Raw genomic sequence first — 20,209 nt, 5'->3', positions numbered from 1 at the left:
TCAAAGTTTCTCCAGCAATCGGATGGGGGGGAGCTGGGCCCAATGTGAAATCATAGAGGTCAAAGGTGGGTCTCCCTCCCTTGTGAGAAAGTGGTGAATCAGGACGGTTTATCAAACGATCATTTTCTTTTGAAACTGGGAGGCAGCGGCTGGGACAATTCTGCAGATGTGCTTGATGAGTTCGGGACAAAAATGGGCCGCCTCCTCCCCCCCTCCCCCTTTAAGGTCTCCCATCAGGGGTTGCTTCTCCCTCCACTGCTTCCAGGACCCTCCCCTCCCTTCTTCAGTGGTCAGCTGAGACCCCCACCCACTGACCGCCTTTGTGTTCCTGGCCTTTGGACACACTGACAGGGCCCTTTATGAGACCCCAATCAAGACCCCCATGTCACAGGTACCTAGTAGAGATACCAGACCCTTTTCAAATGAGGAACAACAAGGAAAATATGCTGGCCCATTGTCCCAGCACGGCACCAAGGGAGATGAAAGGGACAGGCTGCTCGCTCTCTGCAGACCGCCTGCCAATCAACCCCAGTTATTAAGGTCACGATGTGGAAATTCTTTTGACCTACACCTAATCAAAGATGCACCAGGGCCTTTTGAGACAACACAGGAGAAGGTGGGAGGGCAGGCACCCCCCCGCCCTCCCCACCCATAAATACAGTGGAGCTTCCAAAGAGAATTTAGAAGGAGTTACCCCAGTTAGTGCCGCAGCCCACTTGCCCCAAGTACCACTGGGACAGCCAAGGTGGGCTCCGTGCTGGCATCTGGCCTCAGGAGAGCTAAAGTTAAAAGCTTTCCTCATTGAAAAGTTACAGACTGAGCAATGCTGGAAGTGGCTTAGAAGTCACGATCAAGAACTCTATGTGACTTGTACCAAGCATCCTCTTTCCCATTCCCAATAGCTTTGGTTTGTGCAGGCTGTGGGCTTCACGGAACATGTTGTTCACAAACATGATGTTCAGCAACATCCAGCACTGGGCCCTGAAGAAGAGAAACCTAGTGGGCATGAACCTATGAGCCTCCAAAAGCTGAAGCACCTGGAAGAGTGGATAGATTTTAGCAGTGCAGAGCAGACATTCTGAATCCCCCTTGCATTATACAGGATGAGGATACCAGTATGACACTGAAGTGTCAGTTCTTAGGACTATGCAGAAATCTATCAGTGAGAGGAGTTAGGACCTACCTGCAGTGACAGAGCAATTAGGTGGGTGGTACAAAATAGAGCATGGGTCAAGATGGGATCAGAGAAGCAAATCCCACCACACAGCTCCAGAGTAATTGAAATATGGACAAGATCACCTGCCCCTGAAAAGCTGTTCTGTATCACTCACTGAGTCATCACCATACACTCAGTAACAGAACAGTTAGACACAATACTTCAACCTGACAACAGTGACAGACTAGTCTCTGGTAGTTCACACAAAAAAGCGAAACAATACAAACCCCAGAAGAGAAACATTTTCAGTATATATAGGAGGCTTCTGCAAGTGCATGATTTTGAATTAGGTTCTCCAGAAGAGCCACATGGTAAAATCATGGCCACCACTGACACATCTAAGACCAACCTTGAAGAACAGAAACTTATGGTACACCTCTTCATGCACCATGCAGGGAATACCCTTGCCGATCTTATTGCCAGCTTGCTGCTCTCATCCTGTTGGCACCATTCAAAGCCCACGGGGATCAAGCTCTCAGCGAAAAGCAAGCAAATTTGGGGTGGTGGGAGAGTGAAGACATGAACAGTGTGAAAATCACAACCACCAAGATGCAGGCATCATTATGCTAAATACTTTGCTCATGTGTTGGCTCATTTCATCTGTCTTTTAATTCACCTTCAGCTCATCAAAGACAGCAGTTCAGTGCTACTGAGTCCCCCAACTCCCATCAGAGAGCCTGCAGAAGATAACAGCCTACCAGCCATAACCAACTGGGTGAGAAATGAGAAGTGGAAGATTCCAAAAGAGCTTTGGGACAAAGACTCACGTGTTCACATAAATCCTACTATACTGCTTCTCCACTGCAAGTCGCTGCCATTCCTAAAACTGTCCCCTTGTTCTTTGGCTCTTGCACAATTGTTGAAGCAGGTGGAAGACAGTTTTTTCTTCTTGATGTTAAACCAACTAGCTCTTACACCCGAAATTACCTAGCAACAGAAAGGCACGGTCTGGTTTAGGCTGCTGTGAGTCAAGTTTCGAATGGACGCTTCAAACCAGCTGTCTGCTCTAATGTCACAGTAAGCTGCAGTGATCAGAGCAGACATTACTTCAGCGCTGCAGCACAGAAGACAGAGGTGAGTTTCTTACTTCAGGGCAATATCCTCCACTATCGCCCTCCTTTCAAATGTCAATGGCAGGCTGAGGACCAACCTCCTGCTGTCCTCAGAGTGAATAAACACTTCTTTAGAGGGGCTAGGCTGCTATCTTAGGACACTACAGCTCCACTTGCTACCTCAGGGCATGAGCTCACATCCTCTGAGTGACACCTCCGGCTTCATCTGGGAGGAGTAAGAGTGGAAGCTGAGCCTGGTTAGAGGCATCTGCACCTGGGGCTCTCACCGTGCAAGAGAGGTCCATCCCTCTCTGGCCCTCCCCGCCCCCAAAAGCAGCCCTTTGAAAGGCAGGGGAGGGAGCAGACACCACTCTAATTGTAGGAGTGAAACCTGGCATCCTCCTGCTCATCTACCTTTGCACTCCATTCCCGATTCTCTTTGAACCTCTGGTACAGCTTGTCAGGTCGCTGCCCTCCTGAGAGATCAGAAAAAATTATGGCAGTGATTACTATTGTACACTGATTTGCAAGCTGGAAAAAGAGAGAGAAAGAAAGAGAGAGAACAACCTCCATGTGTCAGGCTATGAAAGGGCTGTGACTGAAGCCGCCTGAAAAACAAACCCTTAATTTAAATGTTAATGAAAGTGCTGAAGAGACATCAGAGGCTTTGGTTTCTCTACAAGGAGCAGAATCACCAGGTCTAGAATTTATGGCCCCCTTCACCTCCCCTCTCCCCTTCTCTGCTCCATCAGCCAGAGAAGTTAGGAAAGGAAAAAAACCCTAATTTTAACATTAACTCCACACTTCCACCCTGGGATGCAATTGCTAAATTATCTGTTGGCAGGACACTGATCAAAGGTGGAAAAACAAAGGCACGCTGCACAACTGAGCAAAGGTAAACAGCAGCCAAGGTCTGGTGAAGTTCCCTTCTCCCCCTGCAAAAAAGCAAAGAGAAAATGATCGCAAACTGGAAATGGAAACCTCAAACTGTAAGGCAGCCAGCCCCCTCAACTAAGTTTCTTCTGTCACATCGATTAAGCAGACCTGGATTCTCCTGTGCAAACCAAGCAGCACAAGAAAGATGCTTCCTCCAAGCTTGCAGAGACAGACTTTCCCCTCAAGCAAGGGAAAGATGAGAAAAAACTGCAGGGGGAGAAAGAAAAAACAAAAATTCAATATGCAACACAGCTCGATAGGATTAGAAACAGATGTCTGGGTTCTAACTCAGTTAGCTACTGCCTCCCGAAACCTGCTCACCTGCCCACAAACACCAGTGAGCCAATTCAGTCACTGAGAATCTAAACATTAGGCTATTGGCCAAAAGTGACAAAAAGGGAGCAAGTCATCAGTCGTGGACTTTAGAGGGCAAAGGAAACAAACTCAAGTGCAGAAAGGTAAATTGCAGTTTTTCAACCTATAGAAGTGTTTGCACAAGTGTTTGTTTCTAGATGAGTGGGAAGAGACACATGTGTGTCCATGTGTTCACCCATGTGAAGAAGACCAGAGTCATTATCACACAATTAGAGAAGGTAAAACAAAGTTGTCTTCCTCCCAACATCAAGGGAACAGTCAGGGCACATGGATAAGACACAGGTGTCATTTTAGCTCCAGAGGGGAGAAACTGATACTCATTTCCTGCTCTTCAGCTTTGGGGTGAAAGAGCACCAAGTCAGTTATGACTATTGCATATACCTAGAAACCCGCATCCAGATCACTCCCCGAGGTCAGCAAGAGATGGTAGTTAATGCCACCACTAACTCTGCAAGTCCACCCGGGGATCTCACAGTTGAGCAGGTTCTTCCTGCCCCTGCTTAAGAAACAGCTGCAGGTCAGAGTCCCCTCTCAATTATTCAAGCCGAGCAGGCTCTACAGGGATCCCCGAGGACAGCAGAGCTATTGCTGCTTGATATTTTGCTGGCAATGCACAAACCAGAATAAACCCCAGCTACTTGTCCTAACTCCTAGCAGACTCAGAGAGGTTAACTGCACAAAGCTAGGTCACAACAGAGCACCACCACAGCCAACAGCTCATCTTGATATGCGGTAGGGGATAACTGCTGATAAAAGTGAAGCAGCGAATGGTGGGGGGGGAACATTATCAAACATTTTAACTGCTATACGTTAGGGCTTCAATTATAGTTAAAACCACTGCAAAGTTTCTCTGACTCAAGTGGACTGTTTTGCTCTAATGCAATCTGCAAGATCAGATTGTTTCACTTTCACAAAAAGTTTCCAGATAACCATTAAAAAGAAGCCCTCGAAATTAATCATTTTGATTGTCCCCAGTGGAAGAGAGGCCCATTCAGTCAAGGTGCCTGTCAGTAACCCTTCTCTTCCTTCCTTTCCCCAGCAAGTTTTGGGTATGTTTTACAATTTGTCTGAGGTTGTCCACAGGGGCAGAGGTCTCCCCAGATATTACTTCCCCATAATATTCCATGGGATAAGCAATTATGTTAACAGAGATACAAATTAGCATGTTAAAATAGGAGTCAGGTCTCAACTACAATGCTGCATAAGCAGAAGAGAGAGAGCAAGCCCGGCTTTTTAAATTCAACTGCTCACAGAACTACTCATTTTCCTTTAATTTAAACATCCAATGCAGATACCTAGTCTTTGGCACAAATTTTCCTCCTCTCTGGAGTAAACCTGCACTTCACCAAGGCAACATTCACAAGGAGAGGTCACTGCAGTAAACCAATGACACATTTGGAAAAGGAGAGCCCATCTTTTGGGCTTACACACCCAAAGCATATCTCTGCCACAATAGGGCACATCGTGGTTGCCTGATGTTGCCCCAAATTGCACCAAAGGTTTCCTAGCTCTTTATCTATACTTGCACATTGAAAACCACTTTTGTGCCTCCATCATCTCTTTTCTTGGTTTAAAATCTGATATACTTTGAGTACCACATGGGAAGACCAGCTCTCATGATAAGTATTTGTAAATCTAAATAGCAAGTGTCTATGGCCAGACCCTGCAGGAGAAGCTATCTCAGATTTGAATGAAGTTGGATTTGACTTTAATCCAACACCAAACAATTTCTGAATCCAAGGTTAATAATGAATTTAACATCAAGGTCCACTTCTTCCTTCCCCCTCCAGTTTAAAAGCTTCTCTATCATTAGGGAAAAAAACCTTGCAACTATTTTTCCCCTAAATAAAGGAACATTTCAGTAGTACAACATATATTATAAGCCTTATGTTTCTGCAGCCATAAATGCCAGGCAATCAGACCTCATCCTCTCCGTAAACCTATCCCTCAAATTAAACTGTGTACAGTGGTAACTTCTTTTCCCTGGCTACTGCCACCTCAGGGAATCACAAAGCATGAAGGTGCCACTACTCCACACGAAACCCCTGGGTTTGCCTCTCTTTGCACATTTGAATTGGTCTGCTGCATTCAGGCTTGCCCTGGTCCCTGAGCACACATAAGTCACTGCAGTAAGCACCAGTAAATGAAAGTTTAACATCTGCATGATGCAGGGTTCAGAAGGCAAATGAACTCGGGGGGGAAGGGGATTACAAGCAGCTGAGAAACATGCTTTAGGGTACACAGCCTCTCTGTAAGCACAGCATTTTACTAAGCCATGGAGAAGGACAGCTTTGGAGACCAATTAAACCAGAACAAGTTGAGGTACCCTTGTTTTAAGTATCCTATATACTCTCAGACTCTTCTCTAGTCCCTGATGTGACAAGCAATGTGGGACCTGCTGGCCCAAGCACATCAACCAGCACAGCTATGCAGAAGACCTCTTGAAAACCCAGAAGCAGCACAATGCCCGCCCTATCCCCACTACCCTGCAGGGCACTGTTAGGGATCCCCAAAGCAATGAAGCTCCAGTAACACACATGGATGTCAAGGCACTTCCATGGCTGAAGAGATTAGACAAAGGACTAAGTGCAGTTCTCCCCTGCACAGTAAGAAGAGGAGATCCAGTACTACCCTTTTACTGCCTTTTACCCTACTTAATCTTCCTTATGGGCATCATTCAGCTGCAGACCCTCCAAACATCCAGCCCGCCAATCACTACATGAAGAACAAAGCAGCCTCCTCCTTAGCTCAGCACATCTGTAAAAGGATCTCTGTAGTAACACAGGGAAACTATGGACAAATCAAAGCAGAACAGCCAAGAAAGATCCCAGAAGCCAGAGGAGCTGCATTTTAAGAGCACAAGTTTAGCTTGGGTGTACAGACATCGTCCATTAGAGCAGCAGCCAGCAGAGGAGGACTACAGCAGAAAACCCAGCTGTGGGTCAGGTGCACGTGGGATACTTTCTAAGAAAGCTTCACAGAGAAGAAGATATCACTGAAAAGCAAATTCTGGTCTACAACTTTGACTACTCTAGAAAGTCTTAGTTGTGGCAAACCTTCAGGTCAGGAAGCTGCAGCCTCTTCAAAGCACTTTTGAATAGCTAGAGCTAGTGGAGCCCTTCCTGCTCCTGCCCCACCACACACAACTGCTTTGGGCTGTTCCTGAGCAGTATGTGTCCACAGTGGTGGGTTCTCAGCAACAACAGGCTGCAATACTTAAGTGGTTGGAGCCTGATTCTATAGCAGTTTGACACCAGCAGAACTATCTGTTCATACAGAGGAGCTCTCAGTTTACACCAGCACAAGTGAGAAGGGAGAACTGGGAGGACACATCAGATGTTTAGGAGGAAGTGGAGGTTATAGGCCATGTTCAGCCTCACTGAGAAACAAATGCATCCAAGCTCTGGCAAGAAGGATGGGGACTGCAAGGGAGGAAAAGCTTAACACACAAGTGCATAGGGAAAGTGTACGGGTGAAATATGGGCTCTTGCAGATAAAACAGAAACCACAGAGCTCCCCAAAACAGACCTTGCTAGAAACCAGATATTATCTTTTTGATACTCACCCTCATTAGACAGCAAGCAATAAAACCTATTAGTGAAAAATTCATCTCCCCTGCCCCTTGCCCTGGCCCTCCCCCACCACATGCCCTCCTGCTCTGATCCTCTCTCTTTTCTGGGATGGCTGCGATTTGTTCTGAGCAGCGACAGGTTTATAGGTTAGCCGACACCTTCTCTCTGTGGAATTTTAATTAACTTCTCCCAGCGTCCATACGTGAAGGAGCAGGGTTCCCATTATATGGGGTCAGCAGCGTGTTTCAGGCCCTGCTATATCAGCCGTCAAATTGAAGAATTAATGACGTGGCTAATTGGCTCTAATTCTCCACCCACCCTGGCCCCCCCCCAAAACACAGAGGGGTGGGGGGGTGGGGCGTTAGGGAGGGCTAACAGGGGAGGCTGGTACAGTCCACAGTCTCATAAGAAAACAGGAGTGCACAATGTAAGCCCACTTGTCCATGGGGTAGCTGTTCCACCACCTCCCATTTATCACTCTGCAGGGAGGAAAGGGGGGGTGGGGAGACTGTGGGTAAATATTGTGACAGAGAGCGTGCACAAGCGTGCACACCAGGGAGAGGAACACTGTCCTGACAAGAGGCCACCTCAGTAGGTCATCACTTAGGAGTAGGAAGCAGCATGCCACTGGGCTTTAACCAGCCACGGTGCTAGAGCCAGAGCCTGTCTGCTAGAAAAGGAGCCCTTGCAGCACAGAAGACAGCAAAGGGCTACTAACAACTTGCAGCAGCGTTAATGCACACAAAAACGGCAATGGGATGAGTGAATGGCAAAATCATAGCAGGTCTCGAGGGTCATTTCCCTGATAATGCCATTAGCTCTGTACCACTAAGTTTCTGCTGACTGAAAAACGAGCCTGGAAATCTAATGAGGACAGCAGTTGTGGGAAAGTATTTTGGTTTTGCACAAGCCTAAAATGAACTAGTTGCAGCCAGCACATGGGCAGCAACAATAGCTCTTCTTTCCCTCTTCCTTGAGGCAGACTGAGGAAGAATCTCTGTTGCATGTAGAAGACCAGCTTAACCATGAACTGAAGAGACAGATTGTTGCTGGTCAGTGTAAGATTTTTACAGTGAGAGTTCAAGTTTCTCAGATTTTCACTTCAAGAATGGGAGGACTTTGAAAAACACCGTAGAAGACACTGGTGTAGGTACTGCTTTTGCCTCCCATGCTGAAGTTGCAGTTGTAGCATTATGCCCATACTAGAAGCACAGGGCTACAGGCAATACAGGCTAGAACACTTCAACCCTGAACTCTACCTCAATCTTTCCCAGTTCCACATGCTCAAAGAAAACCAAGCCCTAACCACTGCACACAGCTCCCAGTTGGGGACCTTTTTGGTTGGCGTCTTTTCTGCCAGAGAATGGAAATACAAGTTGGCATCTTTTCAGCACAGAACACCTCAAGTGGATCCGGTTCATGGCTTCTAATTAGCAAGTCAGAGAGTTTGCTCTGCAAGTAAGAACAAACAAGTCCCACCTCAGATAGTAAAAGGAACTTAGGGCCGTTTTGACAGCCTCTTTATGAGTGGATCACTCTGATGTTATGGGAACAAAGACCACATGCTCTTCCCTGAGCTCCCACTGCAGGCACAAGCACCTGATCAGCCTCCACTCAAATCAAGTCCCTGGAAGCATCACACTGGTGCCTTGGAGAGATTTGTGGACACAGCCTATCCAAATCCTTTACTTCTCTCTGGTGGAAATTGAGAATAAAGAGATGTCAGTTACCTTAACAATGGGCTGATAGCAATGGACCACACTCGATCCTCTGTCTGCACTGTATGTAGACACTGCCCAACTCTGCCCGCGGACAGGGACCAAACCTAAAGAAAGAGATGCATGTTATGCCACATCACCCAGAAGATGCAGATGGTAGGATGCACACTGTTAATGTTGTGCTGGAAGAGCTGCCAAAAACTGCCATGCTCACCTTCCCTGAGAGGCTCTCCCTAATTCCCATGACTTACTTCTGAGGAGCAGAGCCTTCTATTACTTGCAGAAAAAAAGCACTTAAAGTCACACAAAGATTCAGCTTATGAGTATGACTTTCCATCCCACGTGTAACAGAGAGAGCACCCCTATCACCACATGCTCTCTAGGGCAGCACTCACCACAGCAACTTATCTTCTGTAGTTACATAAACAAGAAGTGGGATTTGTTTAAATCTCTGCTGTTCGACTGAACAGTTGGGAAGACTTTGTACCAGCCCTGAAAAATTTCCATTCATATTATCTATAAAACCAATCATTTGCTATCCTGTAAAATAGTTTTTTTATAAACCCACCCCCTTTCAACCAAGTTTCTTACATGTACCCCAGGCTATTTTCAAATAGACTCCCCTTGCCACTGACAATGGGAGAGAATCTCTTCCTTCCCCCATCAGTGCATACATGCACATCCCCTTCCACCAGTTCACCACACACCCCTTTGTTTCTAGGTCCTAATAAACCCCCCCAGGTTCTTGCTGGGACCTCTGCTTGTGGTCCTCATTTTCTCCACCTTGCCTTCATTCTTGGCCCACACGGCTGGAGACCCCCAGTTCTCTGTAACCCACCCCCAGTGTTTTACTTCAAGACTTCAAAGCTGGGAGTGCCCTATTTGTTTGTTTGTTGATAATGCCCAGGATTGCAGGCTATTCTTGTCAGCGGGGAATTTAGCACCTAGTGTCAGCAAAGGCAGCAGAAAAGCTTAACTCTTTTAAGGCATCCCTATCTCCTACAGGTTAAAAATATTGCTCAGAGCACACTATCTGGTGCCTATCACACAGGAATGTACATTAGCAGCTCTTCAGGGCTTAGTCCTAATCAACACTCAGCAGAGCCCTCAATAGCTTAGACACTTAGAGCCCCTTTAAAAGGCTGGTAGGGATTCCCTTCCACCCTCCAAGAGTCTCATTCACGCAAACAAGGCAGCCTACAAAAGAGATGATAAAAAATAAGAAGTGAACATCCCTAGAGCCTATGCTATGGGGAGCACTGGGTGGGCAAGATCTCACACTAGCTCCAAGAAAAACAGCCTTAAATTCCTCTCTGGCCTTCAGGAATTTGTTCTCAAGGTCGGGGAGGTCTGTCCTCTGGCTGCCAAGGAAGCAGCAAGAAGGCACTCTCCCAGCAAAGGGGCTCCACAGAACATAGAGAAGCAGCCCTGCTTAAGTGTGAGACAAAGGAGCATTGAGGCCTTGCTCCCAGAAGGCAAGCAGTATCCCCAACAGTGCCCTTTGCATCTGAACACTGCTCTGCCTGGGAGTGATTTTATCCAGGAGTACACCCATACAGAAGGGTGAACACAATAGATAGGGTCGTGTTGCTCAGAAGCCTGTCAGAAAGCTGCCCACTACCATACTTCTATAAATCCTTGAAAGAGACATTTAAGTCTTTCTTTGCCCCACCTTCCCCTTTTGTAAAACAGGAATAGCAGATTTTCCTGTTCCCTCCATTAATACTCTACTGTATGTACCAGGGACCAAGAGTATCCATCAGCCTCGCATGAGCAACAGCCAAAGCTTTCAACGTATAGCAACCGCTTCCAACAATGAAACAAGTGGTTGTGAAGATGCTACAGGTACTGCACCATGCAAGCAGAACAAGGGCAAGACACCTACATGGAGTTTCCTAAACTGCTAAAACAGAGCTGGTTACAGCGCAGGAGAAAAACTCTCCAGGTCCACATAGGAACAGAGCACTCCTAACCAGATCCAGAAGGACAAAAATCAACAAGGTCCTGCCTCAAAAATAAATAGTCAAAAATTCTGTGACAGGATTCAGTGATTCCAGCTGGAACTGAAAAATGGAAGCTAACAGTATTCATAGTCTAACTTCACTCCTGGTTTGCAAACCAAGAATGATTAAAAAAACCCCAAACAACAAAAAACCCCAAACCACTAATAATAACAATAAAAAAAAACCCCCACCACACTGCCACAAACCACAGATAAATAAAACACAACCCTGCAGATTTGGAAAAGACATCACGCTATCCCTTAAAGAGACTGAATATACAATAGAGAACATGTGAGGCAGAACTGCATCACAAAGCAAGGATGTGCTTGAGATAGATACAGCAAATTTCAGAGTAACTGGCATAGATCTCCACTGCAGTGTTAGACAGATGTACAGCAAAAGAAGCAAAACATGAGCTGCCACCTTCTGCACCTCCTAGTTTAAACCAGCAGTTGATGTCATGAAGTGCCAAATCTCTTTCTTAAAAGCTTGGCACAGTAAGCAGCTTTTCAGAGACACGAGCTTACAGCAAGATGCCCTGCACTCCTCCTGCAGACACACAAGGCAGGGCTCACAACAGTTCTGCTGACACTTAAGCATTCATGGCACAGGACCTTTGAGGTCACCTCTGCAGTGGCACCTGCAGCTGCTGGAACATCACTGCTCACCTTCGCTGTTCTGTCCCGGGAGCCGCTGACAATGAGGCCACCTTGGAAGTCCACACAGTTCACCTCCTGTTCATGTGCAGAAAACTTGATGCTGTACGAGCCACGGATCTTGTGAAGGACAATATTTCCATCTCTGAAAAACAAATCCCCAGGCAGGGAGTCTGTATCAGCTGCATCTCCCTTGGACATGCACCTTCCATTAGTGCTTAGGAGTACCACAGAAAGACCAGAACTGATCTCTCATGGGAGCTGAAAGTCATGCAGCATTATTAACTCTCCACTCCTCACACATCACCTGTTCTCTTACAATCCCACATCTGGCCAGTCAAAGCCTGATCTGCTGCACATGAAAATTTTCCTGGCTGTCTTTCCACCCTCCACTTGGTGTTAAGCTGCAGAAACTAGCAGAGCAGCCATTCCTCCTCCTACTGCTTTGAGCTTGCCAGAATCCTGGCTGGATGCTCAATGACTGGAATAAGGGAACAAGTGAGAGGTCATTCTCACCCATGTCCAAGCCTCAGCTTTTCATTCATTCCAGAGCAGCCGTGCAGGGTATTGTGCTTTGGATTAACTAGAAAGACATTTAGAGTTCTTTTTTTCAACTAATACAGTTACTGGAATTTTAAATGCATGCCTTTATTTTCACCTGAATATTGGGCTACAGTTCATAGGGGAGAGCCTCAAGATATCCAGGGCAGACAGCCATGCTTGCATCTCCCAATTCTGTGCTAAGTGTCATGTATATTAATAGCTAAAACTTTGTAAATAACAGTTCTGTCATTTGCTGTAACTGAAAAAGGCCAGTCAAATGCAAAATTAATTGGAGAAGTGTGTGTGTGCCGGAATGCCTGGCAGTGTTCCCCCTCTCCACAATTGTATCAGTACTTCTAATAAACATACACTTGTCTCTAGAAAGCTTTATGCACCACTGTGGTCCCAGTTAACCAGCAGTTCTGAGTAACAGAACAGAGTCAGGCTACCCTGACTCTAAAACAGGGACAGAAATGAAAACTGCACATCAGTCGGGATTGTCTCATCAGTCAATCCTGATTCAACAATCCTGTAGACATATACACAAGTTCAAAAGAAAAAAGGACACTTGATAAGGTCAACAGCACAAGACTCGGCTCCTCTGCTGCTATAGCAGAAGCTTTTTCAGGACAGAACCAACTCATGAGGGGAAGTTGAACACAGCCAAGCATGAGGACACTGTGTAGCAATATTGACCCCTCTGCTCTGGGCTGGAGTTACACAAAGCCTTTCCAACTTCACTGCCACACTCCTTGGGATTCCTCGTTCACCCAACTTACCCCCCTCCACTGACGATGTGGGAGCTGACAAGAACAAAGCGACATACGTCCTCCTGGTGGCCAGAGAAGATAGCTTGAGGGTGACGCTGCAAACCTGCACCGTCGGGACAGAGCCTGTAGGCCTGGATGTTCTCTGCTTGAGATAGGTAGAGGTACTCGCCATCCAGCTCCATCCAGGGCATCAAACTGCAAACAGACAGCAGGTTGGGAAGAAAGCTAGGAAGCTACTAGGAAGAAAATTAACTCTATCCCTGCTGAAACCAGGACAGGGGGTGCATGAGCAGGCAGAAGAAAATAAAACAACTTCACACATCACACACAGAAAGGAAAAAACCAAACAGACTGCATATGTAAACATATCGACAAAAGCAAATGCCCACTCAAGAAAACGGGGAAGTTGGAGCTGCTGGTCACATGCAAAAGCAGGGCTTAATATAGTAGCACAGCTAAGAAGTGAAGCTTCTCCAGCAACATACAAAGCAGATCACATAGCTGGCATTTTTCTAACCAAGAGCTTAGGAAAAGGAAGCACGGAATCTCTGAAAGAGAATGGCCAAGTGTCTACTGAGTTCAGATAGGAAATACTTAAGGCTCCCTGACCCCTCTTCATGAGCCCTGCACTTTTTAAGAAACTAGGCTATCAGGCATTGTGAGCTCTGCTGAGCATTTCTAACAGAGCCTTCAATATGAGGCTCCTGATGCAGTCAGTCAGTCTTGATTCTGCACATTATTTAATGACGCTCAGCAGAGACCACAAAGCTGCCAGTGTTTCACACGCATCTGAGCAGGTCACATCAAATAACACACACCTTCCTAGAAGCAGAAAGCCTTCCACCTCTTGCATCCCCTGTATGCTGATATGTAAAGCTGCAGGATAACCCTGAAGCTATTCAAGCACTGTGTTCATCACTTAGAGGAGGTATTTTTCTACATTTACACTTCTCCCACCTCTCAGGCAAAAGCAACTGCAGAGCAACCTCTTGATTTCTGTTGCCTGTCTTTCAGAAGAGCACATACACCCCTTCTGCCCCATGCTATCTATGGCACAGTGGCAGGTTCCTACAGACAGGTGCCAGGCCAAGGGCAGTGGACTGCTAAAGGAGCTGTTCCAAAGTATTTTGAAGATTGATATTACAAGTGGAAAATATGCTTCACTTCCTGGGAGACCAAGAAGAGAAGGAGACACTCCAGCAATGTCTGAATCAAGTCTGTCATCACAAGAAGTTTGTTTATTTATTCTTGAAACAAAATCAAAATACAGAAAACAGGCTACAATGCACCCTTAGGCAGTGAGCTCTTTGTTCTTAACCACCAGAGAATCAGCAAATATGCCTTCTGCATCTGGCCTTGCCATATCCAAAGAGTCATGGGGCATGTCCTATAGGGCATGGATGTGTGAAATTGTCTCCACTCTGCAGACATTGCCGAGTGCACCAATAACCATGTAAACTTTGAGCAAAATCAGAGCCTTTCCACAGAGCAGCCTGTCAATTTTCAAACTCTTCAGGAACAAACTGGTTTGAAGGCAGGGGGGCTTCTCAAAAAACTGTCTCCCTCTTTTTTGCAGATCATTCATCCTCAGAGGTCACGATTTTCTTTGTCAGCAGAGCCATTACACACAGCCACTCCTCATAACATCACAATTTGGAACTACAAACAAGCAAGAGGGCAAGATTGCTTATCAAATAGAAGGTTCCTGCTTGCCTGCATTTATCTCCAATAACAGGCTTTTAGTCACATAAAGCAGTCGAAGATAGGTTATAATGTTCATCTGAGATTTGATCATATGCATGGAAAAAGTAAGAGGCATCTCTGGAGCAACAGCTTTGGTTTTAGGCAAGCTTTGATTTCCGTTTCCTTCCTCCACTCCTACGCAGTCCTCTAAAAGCAAGCGAATATCCAGCTTACGTAGGCTACAGCCAGTTTCTGTGGCTCTCCTCCTGCTGCAGTTTAGCTTTTTACCTTTTTCTATGGCTTTTTCATAAGGAGAAGCAACAAATTTGAAGCAGAACAAATGAAAATTAGAGGATGCCATTTGGATGGCGGCCTCATTAAATCAGTCCTTGCTTTTTCACTTGGGAAGCTGGTTTAGTAATGATCTCTAACATCCACAGAGCCTGTCTTCACAGATGGTTGCAAGCACTTCAAAGGCAGGTATACAACCTGCACCAAAACCCACTCTGCTCATTACAGTTGTTCCCAGGACTTCAGACAAGCCGTGGCACATTATCCTCCACTTCAATCTACACAGCACAAAAAGCATGAAAAGCTCAGTAGAAGGTCCCTGTTCTTCAGCAGCTAACAAACCATAGTCTTTCTCATTTTTTCTTCTGTCTGATGATGTGAAGGCTGGAAATGTAGATGTGCTGTTCAGACAAGAGACCTATCTTATGCTTTGCTTTGAAAGCTGAGTACACCTTTGCGAGAAAGAATTTAACAACAATCTCTTCTCATTAATGTCAAATACACTTTTTTTTTAGTGAAGGAGGAAGCAGAACATAGAAGAACAGCAATTAGCATTTCAGATTTGTACATCCAAATCAGGGGCCATGATAAAGCAGAGGAGACAAAGCAAGTATTCTGATGGGACAAGTTCACATCTGGGATCAAGGTATGCTCACTGTGAGAGCAGGACAGAAAATTGCTCATGGTATACAGCAACAGATAAGAACATAATAGCTTAAAGCCTGTAGTAAAGATTGCTAAATCCAGCTAGAACTGCACAGATCAGAATAATGATAAATTCAAGCTCTTAGTAAGAAAGTAACTCTCAACTATCAGAGTGAATCTCTAGGGCAAGACAGAAACTCCAGTTACCCCACATACAGCTAGCCAGCAACACCCAAAACAGGCCAGCAACATCACTTGTGATCCATGGGGTCTTACAAGGAGCAGGAAACATCTCATTTCAGGGCACAGACAAAAACCCAAGACCCTGCAGCAGCTGACACAGAACAAAGCAGAAGACAAAGGAGCCACTTGCTTGCATTTCCATTTCAGCACTGTCTCCCTCCGGCAGCGTCCGTGCCTCCAGTTCTGAGATACTTTCACCCTTTCCTTCACTGGAATGCCAGGTGCTCTGCAGACAGAAGAAGAGAGATGGGATTAACAACTGAGACTGATGCTGTATGAACAACAAATACACTCAAGCTGCTCACAGGTTCCACAAATGATGAGCAGTCAAACACGGGTGGTGCCTGAGCCACAGTAGAGCAAGTACACTCCTAAGAGTTGACAAGAAAGGAACACTGAGCAGAGCGGGTGCTTATCAGCATGGAAAGCCATCCCTGATGATCATTAGTGTATGAGCCTTAAATCTGATCAAGACCTGATCTAGTACACTGAATGCAACACAGGTTGAGACAAAATGTAATCAAAGCAAGATGACATGGAAACAAACTACCAGAACAACCGGAGAAAGAGGACATCACTTTTCTAATAGACACTAAATTAAACCGGTTAACGTAAGGACACCACCACACAAGAACAGATGGAGGAAACACTAATCAGGAGAACACTGAAACTAAAAGCCAGGAGAGTGTGTCTAGACAGAAGACCAGTACAGAAACTGCTTCAGACCCTGACCTGCCTGACAATCACATAGCCCGATACAATAATTAGAACTCAAGATATGTTCAAACTAAAAATAAAATTCATTCATCTGTATAACCACCTGATGCACACACGTGCCAAGACAGACTTTCTTTTGCAGCAACTCACCAAAGGATAGGGAATTCCACCACATTGCTGGAAAATTCTCTATTCACAGTCAAACTTATTAAAAGAGAGACTACAGTTCATAAGCAGTTGCTGGGATATAAACCAAAGTTATTGGGATAAGCTGAGAAAAGCCAAGATCAACACAGCTCACAAAGTGACAAAAGGTAGGTACCACCGAGACGTGGGACAAAGGTCTCAGATTCTACATGAACATATTCAGCTCAAGCAGCTGTTCAACATCTGTCTTGCTTTCATGATCCAGGGTGGACTAAAGAGGGAGGGAAGGAAAAGGCAGTATTAACTTCCATCTTTCTCATATCATAAACTCAATTATTCAATATCCTTGGTGGAGCTGCTTAGGTAGGAAAGATCAGAAAAGTACAAGAAGAAACTCTTGAAGTTATCCTTTGTAACTAGGGGTTGTGAACCACTAACTAGACTATAAGAGTTTATCCCCCATTCATTTCTCAAGATCCAATGTTCCCAGATTTACAGGGATGAAGTGAAGATCCTTGAGAGATCAGAACCAGTTCCTTTCTACCCATCCCTATTATGCCCTCGACCCACTTCCCAAAAGTGGGATTTTTGGCCACTCTGTCATTTTTAAAACAAAGATTACCTCCTTGTAAATAAACATCTCCTGGGGTTGTTAATGGGTGTAGGAATCTCTAACCTGGCCCTGGGGTCTGGCCAGATTCTCATTTTCCCAGCCTTCCTTCCATAGCCTCAGGCTCCTTTTTTCTGCTCACCCTTCCCTCCCCTTTTCTATGCTTTCCGGCACTTAGTCACCATTATAATTTGACTGCATTCCTGGGCATGTGACCCATTTTAAACAAAAACAGCAACCACACAGAGAAAAGCTTCTTGTCCCCTAGAAAGCTTTGCGATTTAAGTTTATGCTCAGTAGAGCTCCACCAAATAAAACTGAATTTAGGAAGTTACGAGGTCTTTATTTCTCCTAACCCTTACAAATAAATAAATCAATAAATCAATAAACCCATAGAGTTAGCTTAGGCTGCAAGAAGAGGAATTCCTTTTTTTTAAAGGGAGCACTTGCAGGAGCTCGTGGGACCAGATAGAGCCTGAGATGAGGAATGCACAGCACTGAAAAGTCAGGTCAGGTCCAGCAGCCTCCTCTCCTCATTGCTTATTACTCTCCCAGACAGGACTCAGGCTCCCCGCCTATATCCAATTCCATTCATTATACCAAAAGGCTTCTCCTCCCCACGCTCAACCCTCAGTGAAGTTCTCCCCATGTACAGATTTTAAGTCACCAGCTTGCACAGTGATGGAAAACACACTCGTGCCACAACCCCCTCCCAACACGTACTGGCCCAACCAGACATCCTGAGCTCAATGCACAAACCTTACTAAGCCTAGATGTAATTTCCAAGGTTCCAAGAAGGGTGAATCCAAGGTCAAAATAAGCAGCCTCCATCTTACGCTGCTGCTCACTTTTTTAGTTGGGGGGCAGGCCTTGATCCTCCTGCTGCTGAAAGAGGAATTTCAGAAGGGAGTCACAGAGTGGCTTGGCCCACAGTACCAGTTCCCTACTGCAGTTACTCCTGTAAGAGACACCTCTTTCATTCACATGAATCAAAAGTTCCTGCCTGGAAGGGACAAGGGTTGGGTGGAGAGAACTATAGCCGACTGCATTCAGCTCTGGGGCCCCCAGCATAAGAAGGTCGTGGACCTGTTGGATCCAGTCCAGAGCAGGCCATGAAGATCAGGGGCTGGAGCACCTCTGCTATGAGGACAGGTTGAGAGAGTTGGGTAGGTTCTGCCTGGAGAAGCCTCTGCAGAGACCTTGATGCAGCTTCCCAGTATCTAAACCTGGAGGCCAGTATCTAAAGGGGGCCTGCAAGAAATCTGGAGAGGGACCTTGTACAAGGACATGCAATGATAGCACAAGGAGGAATAGTTCTAAACTGAAAGAGTGTAGATTTAGCTGAGATATTAGGAAGAAATTCTTTACTGCGAGGGTGGTGAGGCACTGGCACAGGTTGCCCAGAGTTGTGGCTGCCCCATCCCTGGCAGTGTTCAAGGACAGGTTGCACAGGTCTTTGAGCAACCTTGTTTAGCTGAAGGTGTCCCTGCCCATGGCAGGGGGTTGGAACTAGATGATCTCTAAGGTCCCTTCCAACCCAAACCATTCTATGAACTATATGATGGCAGGCTGGTGGGGTTTTGGAGGGTTATTTGTTTGTTTTGTCTTTTTGTTTGTTTTACTGTTAATAGAGATATTATTCATCCAGCCTGCCTCTGCCATATTGCAATTCTGGATCCAGCTAATTTAAACATATCCTAGAAGCACTGATCCCTTATTTCTCAGACATTTATTCACAATAGAGGCAAGAAAGGGGATGGAACATATGGAGGCCATGAGGAAGGGAATGTAGAAATTGGACTGAGGCATCCTTCCCCTTTGCTGGTATCAGGGCAGCAGAGGCTGAACTGCAAGGATTTTCACGTTTCTGTCAGATACATTTGATCCCCTATAGCAGAAGAGAAGTTAAATCAAGCCCAGTGATGGAATCAAGTGCCGAGATATAATTTGATTTGCTTCCTCAACAGCATCTCCCGGAGCAACTCCCAGAATACATCAATGAGGTGAGCATCACTGCAATGCACCAGAGCAGTTCTCAAATCTTACACAGTTAAAAATTGCATCACCTTATTAACTTAATCATTTGATAAAAAAAGACCCTTTTCTCCCCTGCAAAGACTATTTTGCTTCAATCATGATCAACCCACTTTCTATACATGCAAATCTTAAGGAATTGTTCCATGATGACCTGAGATAATCAGCAGACCTCACACATCCACACCAAGTGGTTGACTTAACTAAGTACCTCTCACTTCAGCAACTGGATTAAACATCCAAAGAGTCAGGAGATAAAACTACCTTATGAACACAAATGCTTTGTACAATGCTGTGGAGGGACCACTATCCACCAGCCAATTAATATCTTGACCTTTCTTAATATGCAATCCAGCAAAATACAAAGCCACATGCTTAAAATTCAGTACGTGCTTAAGTGCACTGTGAAATCAAGATCTTGGCATTCATGTTCACACAGAAGCAACCCAACAGTGAACTTCAAGACTGATGAAGGCTGACTCACTGAGGAAGGACTACTATTTTTACCAGGACCTAGAGTCCTGCCTCAGAGAACAACTGAAGCACAGCCCAACATCCTAGAAAGGCGGCAAGAAACACAGGATGAAGCAAACAGCAAACACTGAATGTGGAAACTCAATTAAATTAAAGCTAGTCAGAAGTCATGGCAGTCCTGTGAAGTTCCCACTGACTGGAGAAGGGAAACATAATCCCCATTTTTAAAAAAGGAAAAAAAGGAAGACCCAGGTAACTACAGGCCGGTCAGTCTCACCTCACTGCACAGCATAATCACGGAACATATCCTCCTGGAAACTATGCTAAGTACATGGAAAATAAGGAGGTGCTTTGTGACAGCCAATGTGGTTTTACTAAGGACAATCATGCCTGACAAATTTGGTGGCCTTTTACAATGGGTTTACAGAACTGATGGATAAGGGAAGAGCGACTGACATCATCTACCTGGACTTGTGCAGAGTATCTGACACTGTCCCACATGACATCTTTGTCTCTAAATTGGA

At 45.5% G+C, this 20,209-nt stretch overlaps 1 protein-coding gene across 2 annotated transcripts in view; it reads right to left on the bottom strand.

Moving 5' to 3' along the window:
- FBXW4 (F-box and WD repeat domain containing 4) overlaps nucleotides 1–20,209 on the bottom strand; it is a 62,487-nt gene that overhangs the window by 33,572 nt on the left and 8,706 nt on the right. For both annotated transcript variants that reach the window (XM_030486123.1, XM_030486122.2), the window contains 4 exons: nucleotides 15,834–15,929; nucleotides 12,851–13,036; nucleotides 11,541–11,673; nucleotides 8,882–8,976 (listed from right to left, as the gene is read on the bottom strand). In XM_030486123.1, the coding sequence (XP_030341983.1) occupies nucleotides 8,882–8,976; nucleotides 11,541–11,673; nucleotides 12,851–13,036; nucleotides 15,834–15,929 (510 nt within the window). The remainder of the gene's footprint in view (nucleotides 1–8,881; nucleotides 8,977–11,540; nucleotides 11,674–12,850; nucleotides 13,037–15,833; nucleotides 15,930–20,209) is intronic.

The sequence above is a fragment of the Strigops habroptila genome, chromosome 5 (genome assembly GCF_004027225.2).
Source record: "Strigops habroptila isolate Jane chromosome 5, bStrHab1.2.pri, whole genome shotgun sequence".
Lineage (NCBI taxonomy): Eukaryota > Metazoa > Chordata > Aves > Psittaciformes > Psittacidae > Strigops > Strigops habroptila.
Note: the sequence above shows the minus strand (reverse complement) of the source record. Positions and strands in the feature narration are given on the sequence as shown.